Source organism: Triplophysa dalaica, chromosome 2 (assembly GCF_015846415.1).
Source record: "Triplophysa dalaica isolate WHDGS20190420 chromosome 2, ASM1584641v1, whole genome shotgun sequence".
Lineage (NCBI taxonomy): Eukaryota > Metazoa > Chordata > Actinopteri > Cypriniformes > Nemacheilidae > Triplophysa > Triplophysa dalaica.
Genome location: NC_079543.1, coordinates 27849379 through 27862972, shown reverse-complemented (window position 1 = coordinate 27862972; position 13594 = coordinate 27849379). Strand labels below are relative to the sequence as shown.

At 35.0% G+C, this 13594-nt stretch overlaps 1 protein-coding gene across 1 annotated transcript; it reads right to left on the bottom strand.

Moving 5' to 3' along the window:
* Positions 1–7686: 7686 nt before the first annotated feature.
* Positions 7687–12020, bottom strand: LOC130413235 (carcinoembryonic antigen-related cell adhesion molecule 6-like). The gene is made up of 8 exons (XM_056738303.1): positions 11975–12020; positions 9621–9962; positions 9298–9540; positions 8740–8994; positions 8546–8642; positions 8224–8269; positions 8050–8127; positions 7687–7957 (listed from the first exon to the last, which is right to left on the bottom strand). The coding sequence occupies exons 1-8, from the start codon at positions 12018–12020 to the stop codon at positions 7934–7936; spliced, it is 1131 nt and encodes a 376-aa protein (XP_056594281.1). The 3' UTR covers positions 7687–7933.
* Between the last annotated feature and the right edge of the window lie 1574 nt (positions 12021–13594).

The following is a 13594-nucleotide window of genomic DNA, read 5'->3' as shown; positions in this document are numbered from 1 at the left end:
CTCAGTGTTTCAAGCATGGCACTAACAACAATGGGTTCAATCTCAGGGGACTGCACACACTCAGATGCAATGCTATTCACTTTGAATAAAAGCGTCACACACATGCGTAAATGTAAGAGTCAAGAGATCAACTAAAGTGAACACTGATCACAATAATGGTGACATCAAATGAATCTTGGGTTCATTGTCAAAAAAAGGTTTTGTAAAAGTTTGTTATTTGATCAATAAAATAAAATTTGATCTCCTGCTTCTGACCATGTTTTGGTTAAATCAAGCTTCTCTAGATAGGTCATATTCAGTGTTCAATAATTCAACATTTACTCAATATTTATTGAGTAGATTCCCTAAGTCTCTCTCTCTCTCTCTCTCTCTCTCTCTCTCTCTCTCTCACTCTCTCTCTCTCTCTCTCTCTCTCTCTCTCTCTCTCTCTCTCTCTCTCCCTCTCCCTCTCCCTCTGTCTCTGTCTCTGTCTCTGTCTCTGTCTCTCTCTCTCTCTCTCTCTCTCTATCTCTCTATCACTCTCTCTCTCTCTCTCTGTCTCTCTCTCTCTCTCTCTCTCTCTCATAGATTGCCGATGATGGCTGTGATGATTCCGACTCAAGTTCTCATGACTATGAGAATGTTACTCACTCATTATAACTAAACAGAATGATGCAGGAGAGACCAATAAAATCCATGAAAAATTATGTGTGGAAAGAGCTCTGTAGATCTTAAGTAAACAATTTTATGTTATGTTAAAGTAATCAGAATAGTTTTTCTAATAGTCATTATTTTAATTCATCATATTTATAATATTCTGATATCTAAACTTGAAGACATACCCTTCTGCAATACCGATACTCACCACTAGGTAAAGCTTTATCATAGCTGATGTTGTCATGTCAATGTTAAAGTCTTTTTTTGTAAATAAAGTCTGTTTCACATTTCTCAGTACACTTTCTTATGGTTATTCTCATCCATAGGGGCTATGGTCACACATCAGCACTAATGTTGTGCTTGTCAATGTGTTGAATCTGAAGCAGTGTGTTCCTTAGAAGAGCATCACGCTTTAACATCAGCTGACTAAAACAGACGTGTGAACATGTGTACTTGTGTATTTACACATAATTGCCTTAAAAATTAATACATTTATAAGTCATTTACTTGTGTGTCATGCATTTTGACTTCTTTACAGTTTTAACATGTTGTCTTATCATGCTTGACATTGTCAACATGTCGAAAAACGAGTTGGAAATATGACGAAGTACTGTTAAAAGTACTCCCCTGTTCTTATAGGTTTCGGAAATTCCTTTTTCTTTTCTGTCTTTTATGATGTAACTGTTTAGCTGATTTTGATTGAACACAATGACTGTAAAACATTAATTAGACTGGTCACCCACAAATTTACGCATAACAAAAAGTAGAATCTTTGAAAGGTTTTTAAGGCAAACACATACACCAAAAATATAAAATGATGTGCTTAATTCTATGAATGAGTTTGTAATATGATGTTAACCAGCATGCATTGCAACAAGAAGCTTGTTTCAGCATTTCTGCATTTAAAAGTCAGAGCACTCACATTAGACATTAATTTCCCAATGTTGTTACAACGTTTTATGATAATAGCCATAAATACAACTAATTCATTATTGAGCAGCAACGAGAGGATTCAGTTTGGATGACTCATGAGACAAGTTGAGTGAAAGATTATTCTTCAGTTCATCAGTGTTTGGGTCAGATCTGGGCCAGTGACCCTACAGGCACAGAGCCAGAAACTACTGGGGAGTTACATAACTTGTTTAAACTGTGAGTTTACTATATTCTCACAAAAAAGAACAAACATGCATCTGTTTCAGTCAACATAATAAATAAACACACACACGTTTCTTGTAAATCAATGTTCCTGTGAGGAAGTGCCAGTTATTTATTATTCTGCTCTATTTATTATTCTGCTCAGTTTATTGTACTGTTGTTAAATCTGAGCCACTTAGAAATATGAGTTTGTGTAAAGGTATAAAAAGTATAAAAGTAGTATTTACTGCTTTTGGTTGACATTTGGATGGTCTCTGTGTTTATACTTTGGTACACTGAAAAATTGATCACACTATTGGTAATGCTTCATATGTTTTATAAATATATGTATTTTTTAACTATATATGATTCATATATTCATGTATTTGAGAATATTTGTGATGTATATGAAAACGGCCATTATTGGAATATTTTGAAATACACACAGCAAATTAGCAAGAATTAGATGAACACTCTTGAGTGTATACACGTGTCCACACTATAGAGTGTTAAAGTAACACAGAATCAGTCTTGAATATAATGAGATAATGAAGTGATTAGTGAAATGATGATTGATCATTAATGATGAACACCTGCCGTTAACAAACTCAATCACTGAAGAAAACATCAACCCAACCAGTTGATTTTTAGGTCACCATTATGGTAAACAGTGTTTCCTTAAGTTAAGGTCTTAGCCTTGGACAAGTGGTACTTGCAAATTGCAAAATCTTCAGTGCTGCAGACATACTCATAATTGTATGTTGTTTTAAATCAAGTTTAGTTTAAGTTATATATGTAATATATCGTACAGTAATATGATGATTAAACAGAGAGTAGTTATTTTGTTGTTTAATAGTTAAGCATAATAGCACATTCAGATGTGTGATATATTCGGTTGGAATTAAACTCTGCATGAAAGTGTATCAAGAGGTCCAGAGTTGAGGACCTTTGCTTTACATGATTTAACTTCTTGAAAATTCGATTTTCAATTGATATTTTTTGCTTTCAAGTTTAGTGCTTTATCATGAATAATTAATGGATGAGGTTAAATTATAATAAGGCAATAGAGTACTACATTTGTCTTTATAAAGGGAATGTCTCAATTCTGTTGCTTTCTTTTACACGCGTGTGACCAGCACATGTCGCAAGCGAGCACTGTTTCAATCATATTTTCATTTTGAGTATTATTGGAAGTATGATTGAAATGTCTCAAAATGTTACAAAAATCTTTGTGTGCTGATAAGCACAATTTTTAAAAATATTTTAGGGTTGCCTTTATTGTATATATATTATTTTGACAACAGATCATTGAATATACAAAATAAGTGAATGTTGTGTGCGCCACCTACACTGTGTTGCTGTTGTACATATAACACCAATATTATGTTTTAAATTAAAACACTTCATCGTTTATAAGATTTATCGAATTTATCTCTAAGTGTGTCAAATTATATTTGTTTATTGTGTCATTCTTTTTAGCACTCTCTTTAAAAACACGTCGTATCCATAACAAAACATTCTGGAGATGAATTCCAAAAAGAGATGAACACCAAAGAATAGCATTACATGAATACACAGAAAATACATTTTCATAACACATTTTGTGTGTTGTCCTTAACTGAACACAAAATGTGTTGTTTTGACACAAGCATTTAACAAGTGTAGGTTTCTGAAACCGTGTTTTTTTTACACGGGGAGGGAATCCTCACTATGGCTGCACAAAGGTCAACTGCAGATCTCCACTGATCTCCAAAACATCAATTTCCTGTAGTTCAGTGAAACGATGATCATACGTCTGAACTTTTCTGCCACTGCCAAACACGGTGTATTCATTAACATCAACACAAATGGTGACCTGAAACGCACATGCACAATGAAGATAATTTATACATGTCAGAGACAAATGGTGCTGCTTTTACTTAACTGCAGTTGTGAAAACCCAAAATGTATGTTTACTTAGAAAAAACAAGTGAAACAAAAAAAGTAAATACACGATGTTTAAAGTATGTGTTGCCTCATCTTGAATCAGTTGATTTGAATGATTTAAGTTATGAAAACAAACTGCTGAGTGCGGTTTTAAAACTGTTAAGACTATTCAAGGATTAACATGTTAAATAAAAACCACATTTACATCCATAACTTTGTTTAAATATGAATTGTTATGTAACATTTGACTAGAAAGCATATACTCAGGTTTTATGAAGCTGCTTGTGTACCAGAAAAGGTTTTCCAGTTTCAAATGGCATATGGTCGGACCCCACTGTCCATTCTCATAGCTGTTTCGCACAACAACATTCTTCTGAACATCACAAGAGTAGTAAAATGCAATTCCAGTTTTGTGCCGCAGATTGATCTCTAGTCTGAGGGAGCAAAGGGCAGATATAGAGCAGATTATAGCTTCAATTCAAAAGCATATGAGCTTCCCAAATTTCGGAGAGTTCAAGCTCTGTACACAGGTTGAGAAGCACAGATTTCTGTGATCTGTGAATTTAGTTTTCGTCATAAGGTTTATCATTGCTGATGTTACCGTGTCAAGCTTACATATTTTTTTAAACAAAGTCTCAATTTGACATGTTTTCTAAGTATTTTGAGGTTTATTCACCCAACTGCCATTGCTCAAGTGTCAAGTAATATTTCAGCTTTCTGTAGCTTTTCTTCAAGTTTGTCAAATTTTAGGTTTCTAAAATTGTTCTACGGTCATCATCAGTTTTGTCTAGATGTTATAGAGGGAGAGAGAAATGCGGTCTAGATCTATAGGTCTAAAAAGTCCATACAGAAAAATATTAAATACAAATATTGAATAAAAAAAATTATTGACCGTTTCACTGGAAGTCCAAAGCAACTACATTTACATTTATGTCATTAAGCGGACGGATTGTTCCAAAACGACTTAAAAAAAGAGATAAACTATAGAAGCAATTGAAAAGTATAGTTCTCTTTTTACGCGTGCGCGAGGGAGTGTACAGTACGAGTGACACAAATTTTGTCATCAGAATAGTTTGCACATACCGTACCCGTTGACGATGATGGCCCGTTTGGGATAAAGTCACTCCAGAGAGCCTTCGGCACAGTGCAGGTAAACCTGCTTAACTTGCCGGATGAGACTTGTGCATCAGACCGCTGCCAAGACAAAACAGATGATTATAAGGTGGTTAATAAAACACGTTAAAAAACAATTGAGTGAATGCTTTTATTTAAAGCTCACATGAGAAATCCATGATGGATGGGAATGTTGGATGTGAAAGGCTTCCTGAGGGCACGGAAGGATCAGGCTATGTCTGAAATGGCAAAAGCAACGCAGTTTGATCAAAGCTTTTGAAATCTCAAGTGCCTAAGTCATCCATTTTTGTTTCACAACAAAGCAGTACTTCTGCATTTGTCCCTACAACGCAAAGTCTTCGGTGAAATTAAAGGTTTTGCACCATTCTCTCACACACCATAAAGCCTAAGTGTGTAGGGTGCACTACAGGGAGTAACCTGAGGTTTAAAGATTATAAATGGATGTTCGGAACAAACGTGACCTCTCGAGAAACAAGGAGATCTTTCAGTCAAATGAGCAGATCAGATGTCAAAAGATGGCGGTCTGATGCTGCAGTCGTGTTTATCTCCCACATACTGAATCCCCCTCTGTATTCAGGATCCTGGAGTATCTTAACCTGGAACAGCAGTTTTTTTGCCCAGAACACTTCTATGATCTGATGTCCAGTATTTATGTTTAAGTCCAGTTTATTGTCACTGTTGAGTTATGTAGTGCACATAGACAAAAGGAGCAGTTTCTGTGAATACTGCACCAGTTCTGTTAAAAGTGTGAAGATTTTGTCACACAGTTGTGGTTTGAAAAGTGTTAAACAGTTGCACAACTGACAAAAACACAAACTCAGTGATGCAAACTGAACAAGTACTAAAGATAAGACAAAGATGTATTGCTCACGTGAATGAAGTGATGATGTGACATCAGTTACTCACCTTGAGCAGGAAACTCAGAGGAAGAGGAGGAGCCATTCTGACTGACAACACCATTCACTCACGGTCACTTTAAAAATGATGATGTAAAAAAAACTTTAGATATGATCATCATATTAATCATTTCAAAGCTAACAACAAATGTCATTTAACCATATATGTGATCTAATGTAACTGATGGCTGATGTGCTGACTGTTCAATTCAGGTATTTATCTTTACAGACACTGTACAGAGTTTAATTTTTTAATTAATTAACACAAGCACAAACACAGTAAAATGTTTCATTCATTTTAGAATGATCGTGTTAGTTGAAGTGATTTGACAGAACCCTACATCTATAATATACATTTATGTGATTCTGAATAAAATAAACTCTACATCACATTTCAGGTTGCACATGGCCTATTTTGTCATTTTTTTATAAACAAAACCAAATGTTGCTCTCAACAGTATAACAAACACTCAAAGCCAGTGACAAGACTACAAATGAATAAAATAAGAAAGTGTCCACAAGTTCTTCCTGTCATCACATGATTGATACTCGGAGTTGCCAAACTCTCACACATTTAGTGTAAGACACACGCTTTCAAGCTCTCTCACACACTCTGCCCAAATACATCTCATGCCCTGGTATGCAGGTTACTTTAATACATTAATAGTATGAAGTTTGTCTTTTGCAATTGAAAAGCTTAATTGACATAATTGAACTTTATTTTACATAGTTTAAATATTACACTGTAAAAAATGTTCCGTAAATTTTACGGAAAAATACCGGCAGCTGTGGTTGCCAGTAAAATTCCGTAAAAAATACAGGAAAAGAACGTGAACAGCTTTGCAGTTTAAAACTTCTGGGCACAAACTTCAAGCTCTGTATGAACTTAATACATTTGAGTCTTTTACATTAACAGAATTTCTTTATATAAAATTGAAACTTGGTCCAAATGCACAAAAGTGAAAACATTAAATTTACTTAATTTTCTTCTTTGAAATTTGTTATTAAAACATCAGTTTTAACATCAGTGACAGTAGTGTCTGTAAGTGAAGGTGATAAAAGTGTTTGTGGAGTTAAAAAAACTCCTTGTGAAAACTATGGAATTTCCCTGTTCAATTCCCAGAGAATTTGACAGTGTTTTTCGTATTTTTATGGACGTTTTTTGACAAAAGTTTTCTCTGTGAAAACTACAGAATTTCACTGTTAATTTCACAAGCACTTTAACAGGGTTTTTCCGTAAAAACGATGGATTTTTGCTATTAATTTTACAGACAATTTTACAATGTTTTTCCTTATTTTTAACGGATGCTTTCTGATAACATGTTTTTTGTGTGAAAACAACAGAATTTTACCGTAAACTTCACAGGCATTTTTTACAGTGTAGCTGTAAAACCACAGTAACCTCAAATCTACTTTTTTCTCACCATAATAACTAGTTTAACCCTAATATTTGCGGTAAAACCATAGATAATGTTCAAGGGAAGACCTAAATACCCTTATTTAAAAGAAAGAAAGAAAGAAAGAAAGATAATCATCTTATTTTAAGGACATCTTTAATACTCAGTTCTAACGCTTGACCTCCCAGACACGCCCACTTCATTTAAAATCATCTTATTATTGCACTGTCAAAAGTTACCAATAAAGGAATGGACAGTTCCACACATATGCATTTTCAAGAAGAATAATTGCTTTGGTGTTCTAAGAGCTAACACATAAAGCATTAAAGCATTAAGCATTGACGCTAGCTGTAGAATAACATAATTATGATTCTTTTTATTAAGTATTAAAAGGTTCACTTATTTTTTATTTCTTCGAGGTAGAAGTATCAATTGAAAAATATTTAACAAATTAAATCCCTTTTATTTGCATCCAGGTTTTCCCATGATTCGGGATGATGGGTCCTTGAGTTGTTTACTGTAAAGTGACAGGATGAAGTGATTTTGATTGACAGATGAACACCCACAAATGTTGTTCCTCCTCCAGTAACAAGGAAGTACATCACTGATCCTAAACATCTCTAATCAAAATGATCTTCTGAAGATTTGTAATGATGTTTATTTAACTATTTCTGTACAATTGCCTTTTAATAATGTCTATTGGTACATTGTAAATATTAGACTTTAAAGAATAAAAACTTTTGTGACTCATTGTTATGACTGCTGTCAATCATCAGAGATCATAGGATTTGTTTCTTCGTGCTCCGCCTCTTACTGCATCATCTTCCGGGTGGGCTGCACAAACATTAAGACAAATAAAGATGAATGATCAAGAATTAAACTAACTGTGTTTGTGTTCTTTATGAGTTGAATTGAGTAACACTTACTGTGAGTGTGTCGTACAGGTCAGATGATCTTCTCTTGAGTTCAAGAGCTGTATATGTGTCATTACTGACATCATCATTCTACAGAGAAACATTTGTGAACACCAAACAAGTGACGGACAGTTCGGTCTTTCTAATGCATTTGTATGAAGAGAGTTTCATTGATGATCATCTCACCTTCAGTTTGCGTTCAGATGCTTTTCTTCTCAAACTCTTTCTTCTGCTGTCAAAAGAAAACTGAGATATTAACAAACTGTATCATTGTGTGAATATAATTTTTCATCCAGCAAATCAACAGCTGCTGTAAATGACATCTGATGTTCCTGTTTTCTTTTTTCAACACTCCAGTGATGTCAAAAATGCTTTGAAAGAGTTGATTCTGGAGTTGGTATTCAATAATGTGACTCAGTGATTCAGACACACTAAACTGTATTCAGATGAAGAACCTCTGAGTCAATCTGTGATAGAAAAGTGCCATTTCTTACATCTCATTTCTTACCAAATATACATCACAATAAGCAGAGTTGCTGATGTTCCACAGACTCCAAGACAACATCCAACTCCTAAAGCTACAGAGAGAGAGACACATCTGACAGCTGAAAGAACAAGGAGAAAACGATTAGATTCAGTGCTGGAGACACAAAGAAAAAGGGTTTTAAGATTCAGTAGAACTACATCATTTGTAAAACTTACGCAAGACATTTAAAGTCACAGATTGAGAAAATTTCTCTCCAAGTTCATTTTCAGCCTTGCACTTGTATTCTCCGCTGTCATCAGATCTGATGTTTGAGATGATGTAGATGTTTCCAGATCCTACAGATGTTTTTTCTTTAAACCAGCTGATATTCGCAGGTGGATTTGATTCACTGATGCAGGTCAGATTCACTGAATCATCCTCCACTATTACACAACATGGATTCACAGCCACAGATGTCTGTTTTGGGGAATCTAGAGGAAGATTAATTTTCAAATTATAATATTATAGTAAATGAGTGAGTGTGTGTGCCCTGCGATGGGTTGACACTCCATCCAGGGTGTATCCTGCCTTGATGCCCGATGACTCCTGAGATAGGCACAGGCTCCCCCGTGACCCGAGGTAGTTCGGAAAAGCGATAGAAAATGGATGGATGGAATATTATAGTATTTATAATGTATATCTTTAAAAATTGAAGGTATATGAATAATTTTAAAGCAAAGTGACACAATTTGAATTTCTTTCCATTAAAGAATATTAAAAGCATATCTGCTTACAGATGACATTGAGACGTCGAGGAGGTGATGTGAGTTTGTGTCCCTGTACAGCACATCTATAGTCTCCTGCATTCTCTCTTCTAACTGACGGCAGGATGAGTTTCTTGTTTGTGTCATTTAATGTCTGTGTGTTTCTAAACCAGATGAATGTTGATGTGTCAGTCAGACTACATCTGCTTTTACATGTCAGATTCACTGAATGTCCCTCCATCACTCTCTCACCTTCAGACTCCACCTGAAGATCTGAACACAGCACAACACTGATCCTCCTCATGTCATTCAACACATCACATTATTATCATCAAACACTCATTCACTCTCACCTGTGATATTAAGAGTCACTCCAGGTTTACCAGTCCATTTCCCATCAGGTTTATCAGTGATGAATCTGAAATAGTACTCGTGTGAATCTGTGTGTCTCACATCAGTCAGTCTGACGCTGCAGTCGTGCTGTTTATCTCCCAGATACTGAATCCGCTCTCTGTATTCAGACTCCTTAAACAAATCTGGAGGACCTGGAACAATAGTGTTGGTCCAGAACACTTCTGTGATGTTATGTCCAGTAGGGTATTTATAAGTGCAGTTTATAGTCACTGTTGAGTTCTTTAGTGCACAGATGTGTGAAGAGCTGTAAGTCACACTCCAATCATCATCAGCACTATAAACTCCTGAAACACACAAATCATTCATTAAGACCATTACAATTCCCAGCCAGCAAAGACACATGGTGCCCAGATGGGTTTGATGTAGGCTCTCTTCTGGGCCTCAGCTGGTTCTGTCCGCGGGTTCCATGTAAGCCCCAGATGTGTTAGCCCAGATGAAATGAACACTGCTAAGTGTGCATACAAAAGGCTGATAAATGTAACAGTGAACATTTTAGTCAATGAGATAATGAAATGATAATAAGCAGAATCAAAGTTGGAAACAGAAACAACAAGAACAGAAATAAATAAAACAACAAATACAACTGACTTCAGCCAATCACCACATGATAATATTCTATAAATTGTGTAAAAATTATGGGTTAGAAGCATAGATGAAGATGATAACCAGTGCAATTTCAATCACAGATTTTCAATTAAGAAACTTTGATCATTTTCAACTCATGTTGTAGTCATTCACACACAAATATCAAGAATCATGATCTCAACAATGGTAACGTGTTTCATGCTGTAATGCATCATGCAAAACTTATTCATTACTCCCAGAATGCATTGCAGCATGAAGCATCTCACTGTTGTTGAGGTTCATATGTGGATTATTGATGTCTGTGTGTGGGCAGGTTTGGCAGGATTTAAGTTTGCTTGGTCTATTTTAAAATGTGTTTAATTTTCTCTAATAAAGAGTAAATTTGATACTCAAAAATTTACGCCACAAAATGACAATTGTATACTTATAAAGCAGAGGTGTATAGTTACTCTCAGGGATTAAGTATCTTTACTTTTGTTTACTAGTGTTTTTACTTTGGAAATTGTTTACTTCCATACATTGCAAAGCATGGCATATATCATTCTTTTTTTTATTCAACTACATTTAAAAAATACATTTTACATCAAAAAAAGTACATTAAAAGTCAAAGTACTTTCTTACTTTTACTCAAATCATTTTCTCAACAATCATTTTACTTGAGTAAAAGTAAGATAGTAGATTTTGAATGTACTTAAGTATTTAAGGTAAAAAACATTGTGACGGATTAAACTAAATATGGAAATGCTTCATAATGTGTTGAAGTAAAATTTTCTAAAAGGAAAAAGACTAAAATATGTAAAGCAGAGACGGCCATTTCAGTGAGAGTTTAGCTTCAATCCTCATCAAACACACCTGAAGCAGCTGATCTCTTGCTATCAAGAAGCTACATGCAGATGTGTTTGATTTGTTTGATGAAAGTTGAAGTGAATCTCTGGAGGAGTGAGTCTGGGCACCTCTGAGTAAAATACTCAAGTACTATACACCTCTGTTATAAAGCAGTCAATAGCTTTAAACATAACTTTCTAGTGATTTCTCGCCAAGAACAACATGAGTTAAAGCATTCAGAGAATATCAAGAGGCAAAGTGCCCAACTAAAATAAACACTAATGGAGACATTAAATCAGTTATTTTCTGTAAAACATTAACAGAAGAAAACTCTGTTTATTCTCAATAATATAAATAAATAAAGATATTGATGGTGTATATGGGATTGTGGCTGAAGCCAGTTGTAGTTTTTGTGTTTTCTTTCTGTTTCAGTGATTCTGCTTATTATCATTTCATTATCTCATTGACTAAAACGTTCAGTGTTACATTTATCAGCCTGTAGTATACACACTAAGCAGTGTTCATTTCATCTGGACTAACATATGTGGGACTTACATGGAACCCGCGGACCAAACCCAGTTAGACAGCCCACATCAAACCCATCTAGGCCAAATGTGTCTTTGCTGGCTGGGAAGACATGAGTGCATATAATACTTCTACACAAAAACCACACTAACATATTGAAGAGTGTTAAGTGTGAACTTCTTCATTGGTGGGTGTGAGAGAATCAACAGGATCGAGTGTAAAAACGGAACAAGGCAACGTTAAGAATGTGCTGCACAATTGATACAGAAATTCATGACAAATAAACCAATTTCACATTTAAGGAAAGTAACAAGAGTGTATATAATGTAATGATGTAACATCAGTTATTCACCTTGACCTATGAGCAGAAGAATCACAGGAAGAGAAGAAGCCATGACTGACATCACCATCAAATACAGTAGATCTCTAAAACACATTAATCATGAACTGAATCATTTTCATTCACAGTATTCTGTGTTCTTCTCTCTAAACATCTAAACTATTAATGTGCGTTACATATGTCTTAAGTTTTTAATGATTGAGAAGATCATGTGTAGTCGTGTTAAGTTTTACAGAATATAAACTCCACCTATACAAGATAATGTAAATATGAATTGAATTTACTAGGTTCTTACCGTGTTTAGTCCGTCTGAACTCCAAGAACTGAATGCCAGACTATAACTGCTCATTAGCTATAAATGACTCTGTGGTTAACAGTTGTTTATCACTTCAAATTCACAAATGTTGTTCCTCCTCCAGTAACAAGGAAGTACATCACTGATCCTAAACATCTCTAAAATAAAATGATCTTCTGAAGATGTTTCATGCTGTTTATTTAACTATTTCTATAGTTTTACAAAAGTAAAAGCCTACAGGACAGTTATTGATTTCCCTTGTTCTCCAGCTCATTGCAATTAAAGTCTGCAGCTCCACCTCTAAACCACAAGATGTTTCTGCAAACTTAACTTTATATTTCTTGGCCGCTTGTGTTGGTGTCAGTGACCATGTCTGTGTTTATTTTTTATACTTCATTCTTCATCTGATTGGATTGTGCTACCTGCTGTGACTCAGGAGCGAGATGGATCAATGTGGAACACAATAGCTCCTCAGAAAAAAGAGATCATTTTAATACAAAAACAATGCGGATGGCAACATGACTGTCAGTGACTGAATGAATGACCGTAGAGGAATCCATCAGAAGATATGAGATGGCGACCTCTTGTGTTGTCTTAAAGAAATTGCACAAGCACAGATATTTTTGCTGGGACTTCTTCGAAAACTTCACTCTCCTCCTCTCCAAACACCGTCGCTCGTTCGTTATGTGTGTGCATCATGTGGCCTAAATCCGGCCCAGACCTTACTCCCCATACCACCTCCTGTTTTTCATGTAGGCCCCTCATGTGTTAGTCCAGATGAAATGAACACTGCTTAGTAAGCATACTACAGCCTGATAAATGTAACACTGAACTCTTTAGTCAATGAGATGATCAGAATCAATTATGAATACAAAAACAACAATAACAGAAAGAAATAAACATCAAATACAACCGACTTCAACCACAATCACCAATATGACATATTTATGTTATAAAAAAGAATTACAATCATGAAACTTTGTACATTTTAACACCTGGAGAAGTAATTCACACACTATAATCAAGAATCATGATATGAATCTCAACAATGGTAACGTGTTTCATGCTGTAATGCATCATGCAAAACTTATTCATTACTCCCAGAATGCATTGCAGCATGATACATTTCACTTTTGTTGAGGTTCATATATGAATTATTGATGTCTGTGTGTGGGCAGGTGTGACAGGATTTTAATTTGATCGGTCTATTTTGAAATGGGTTTAATTTCAGAGACCTCTGATCGTGTGTACTACTGTGCCATCTACTGGATAAACTGCATATTGCCCAACACAAAACATAATAAAGACAATAAAATAACACTTTGAAAGTGTTGTGATTTGAT

Bases quoted from the DNA above. Each gene is read 5' to 3' on its own strand.
- LOC130413235 (XM_056738303.1), bottom strand. From the start codon at position 12,020: ATGTCAGTCATGGCTTCTTCTCTTCCTGTGATTCTTCTGCTCATAG. The intron at 8,270-8,545 runs GTAAGAAATGAG...TTCTTTTGACAG, and splicing joins CTTATTGTGATGTATATTTG to CAGAAGAAAGAGTTTGAGAA. The intron at 8,128-8,223 runs GTGAGATGATCA...GTTTCTCTGTAG, and splicing joins CATCTGAACGCAAACTGAAG to AATGATGATGTCAGTAATGA.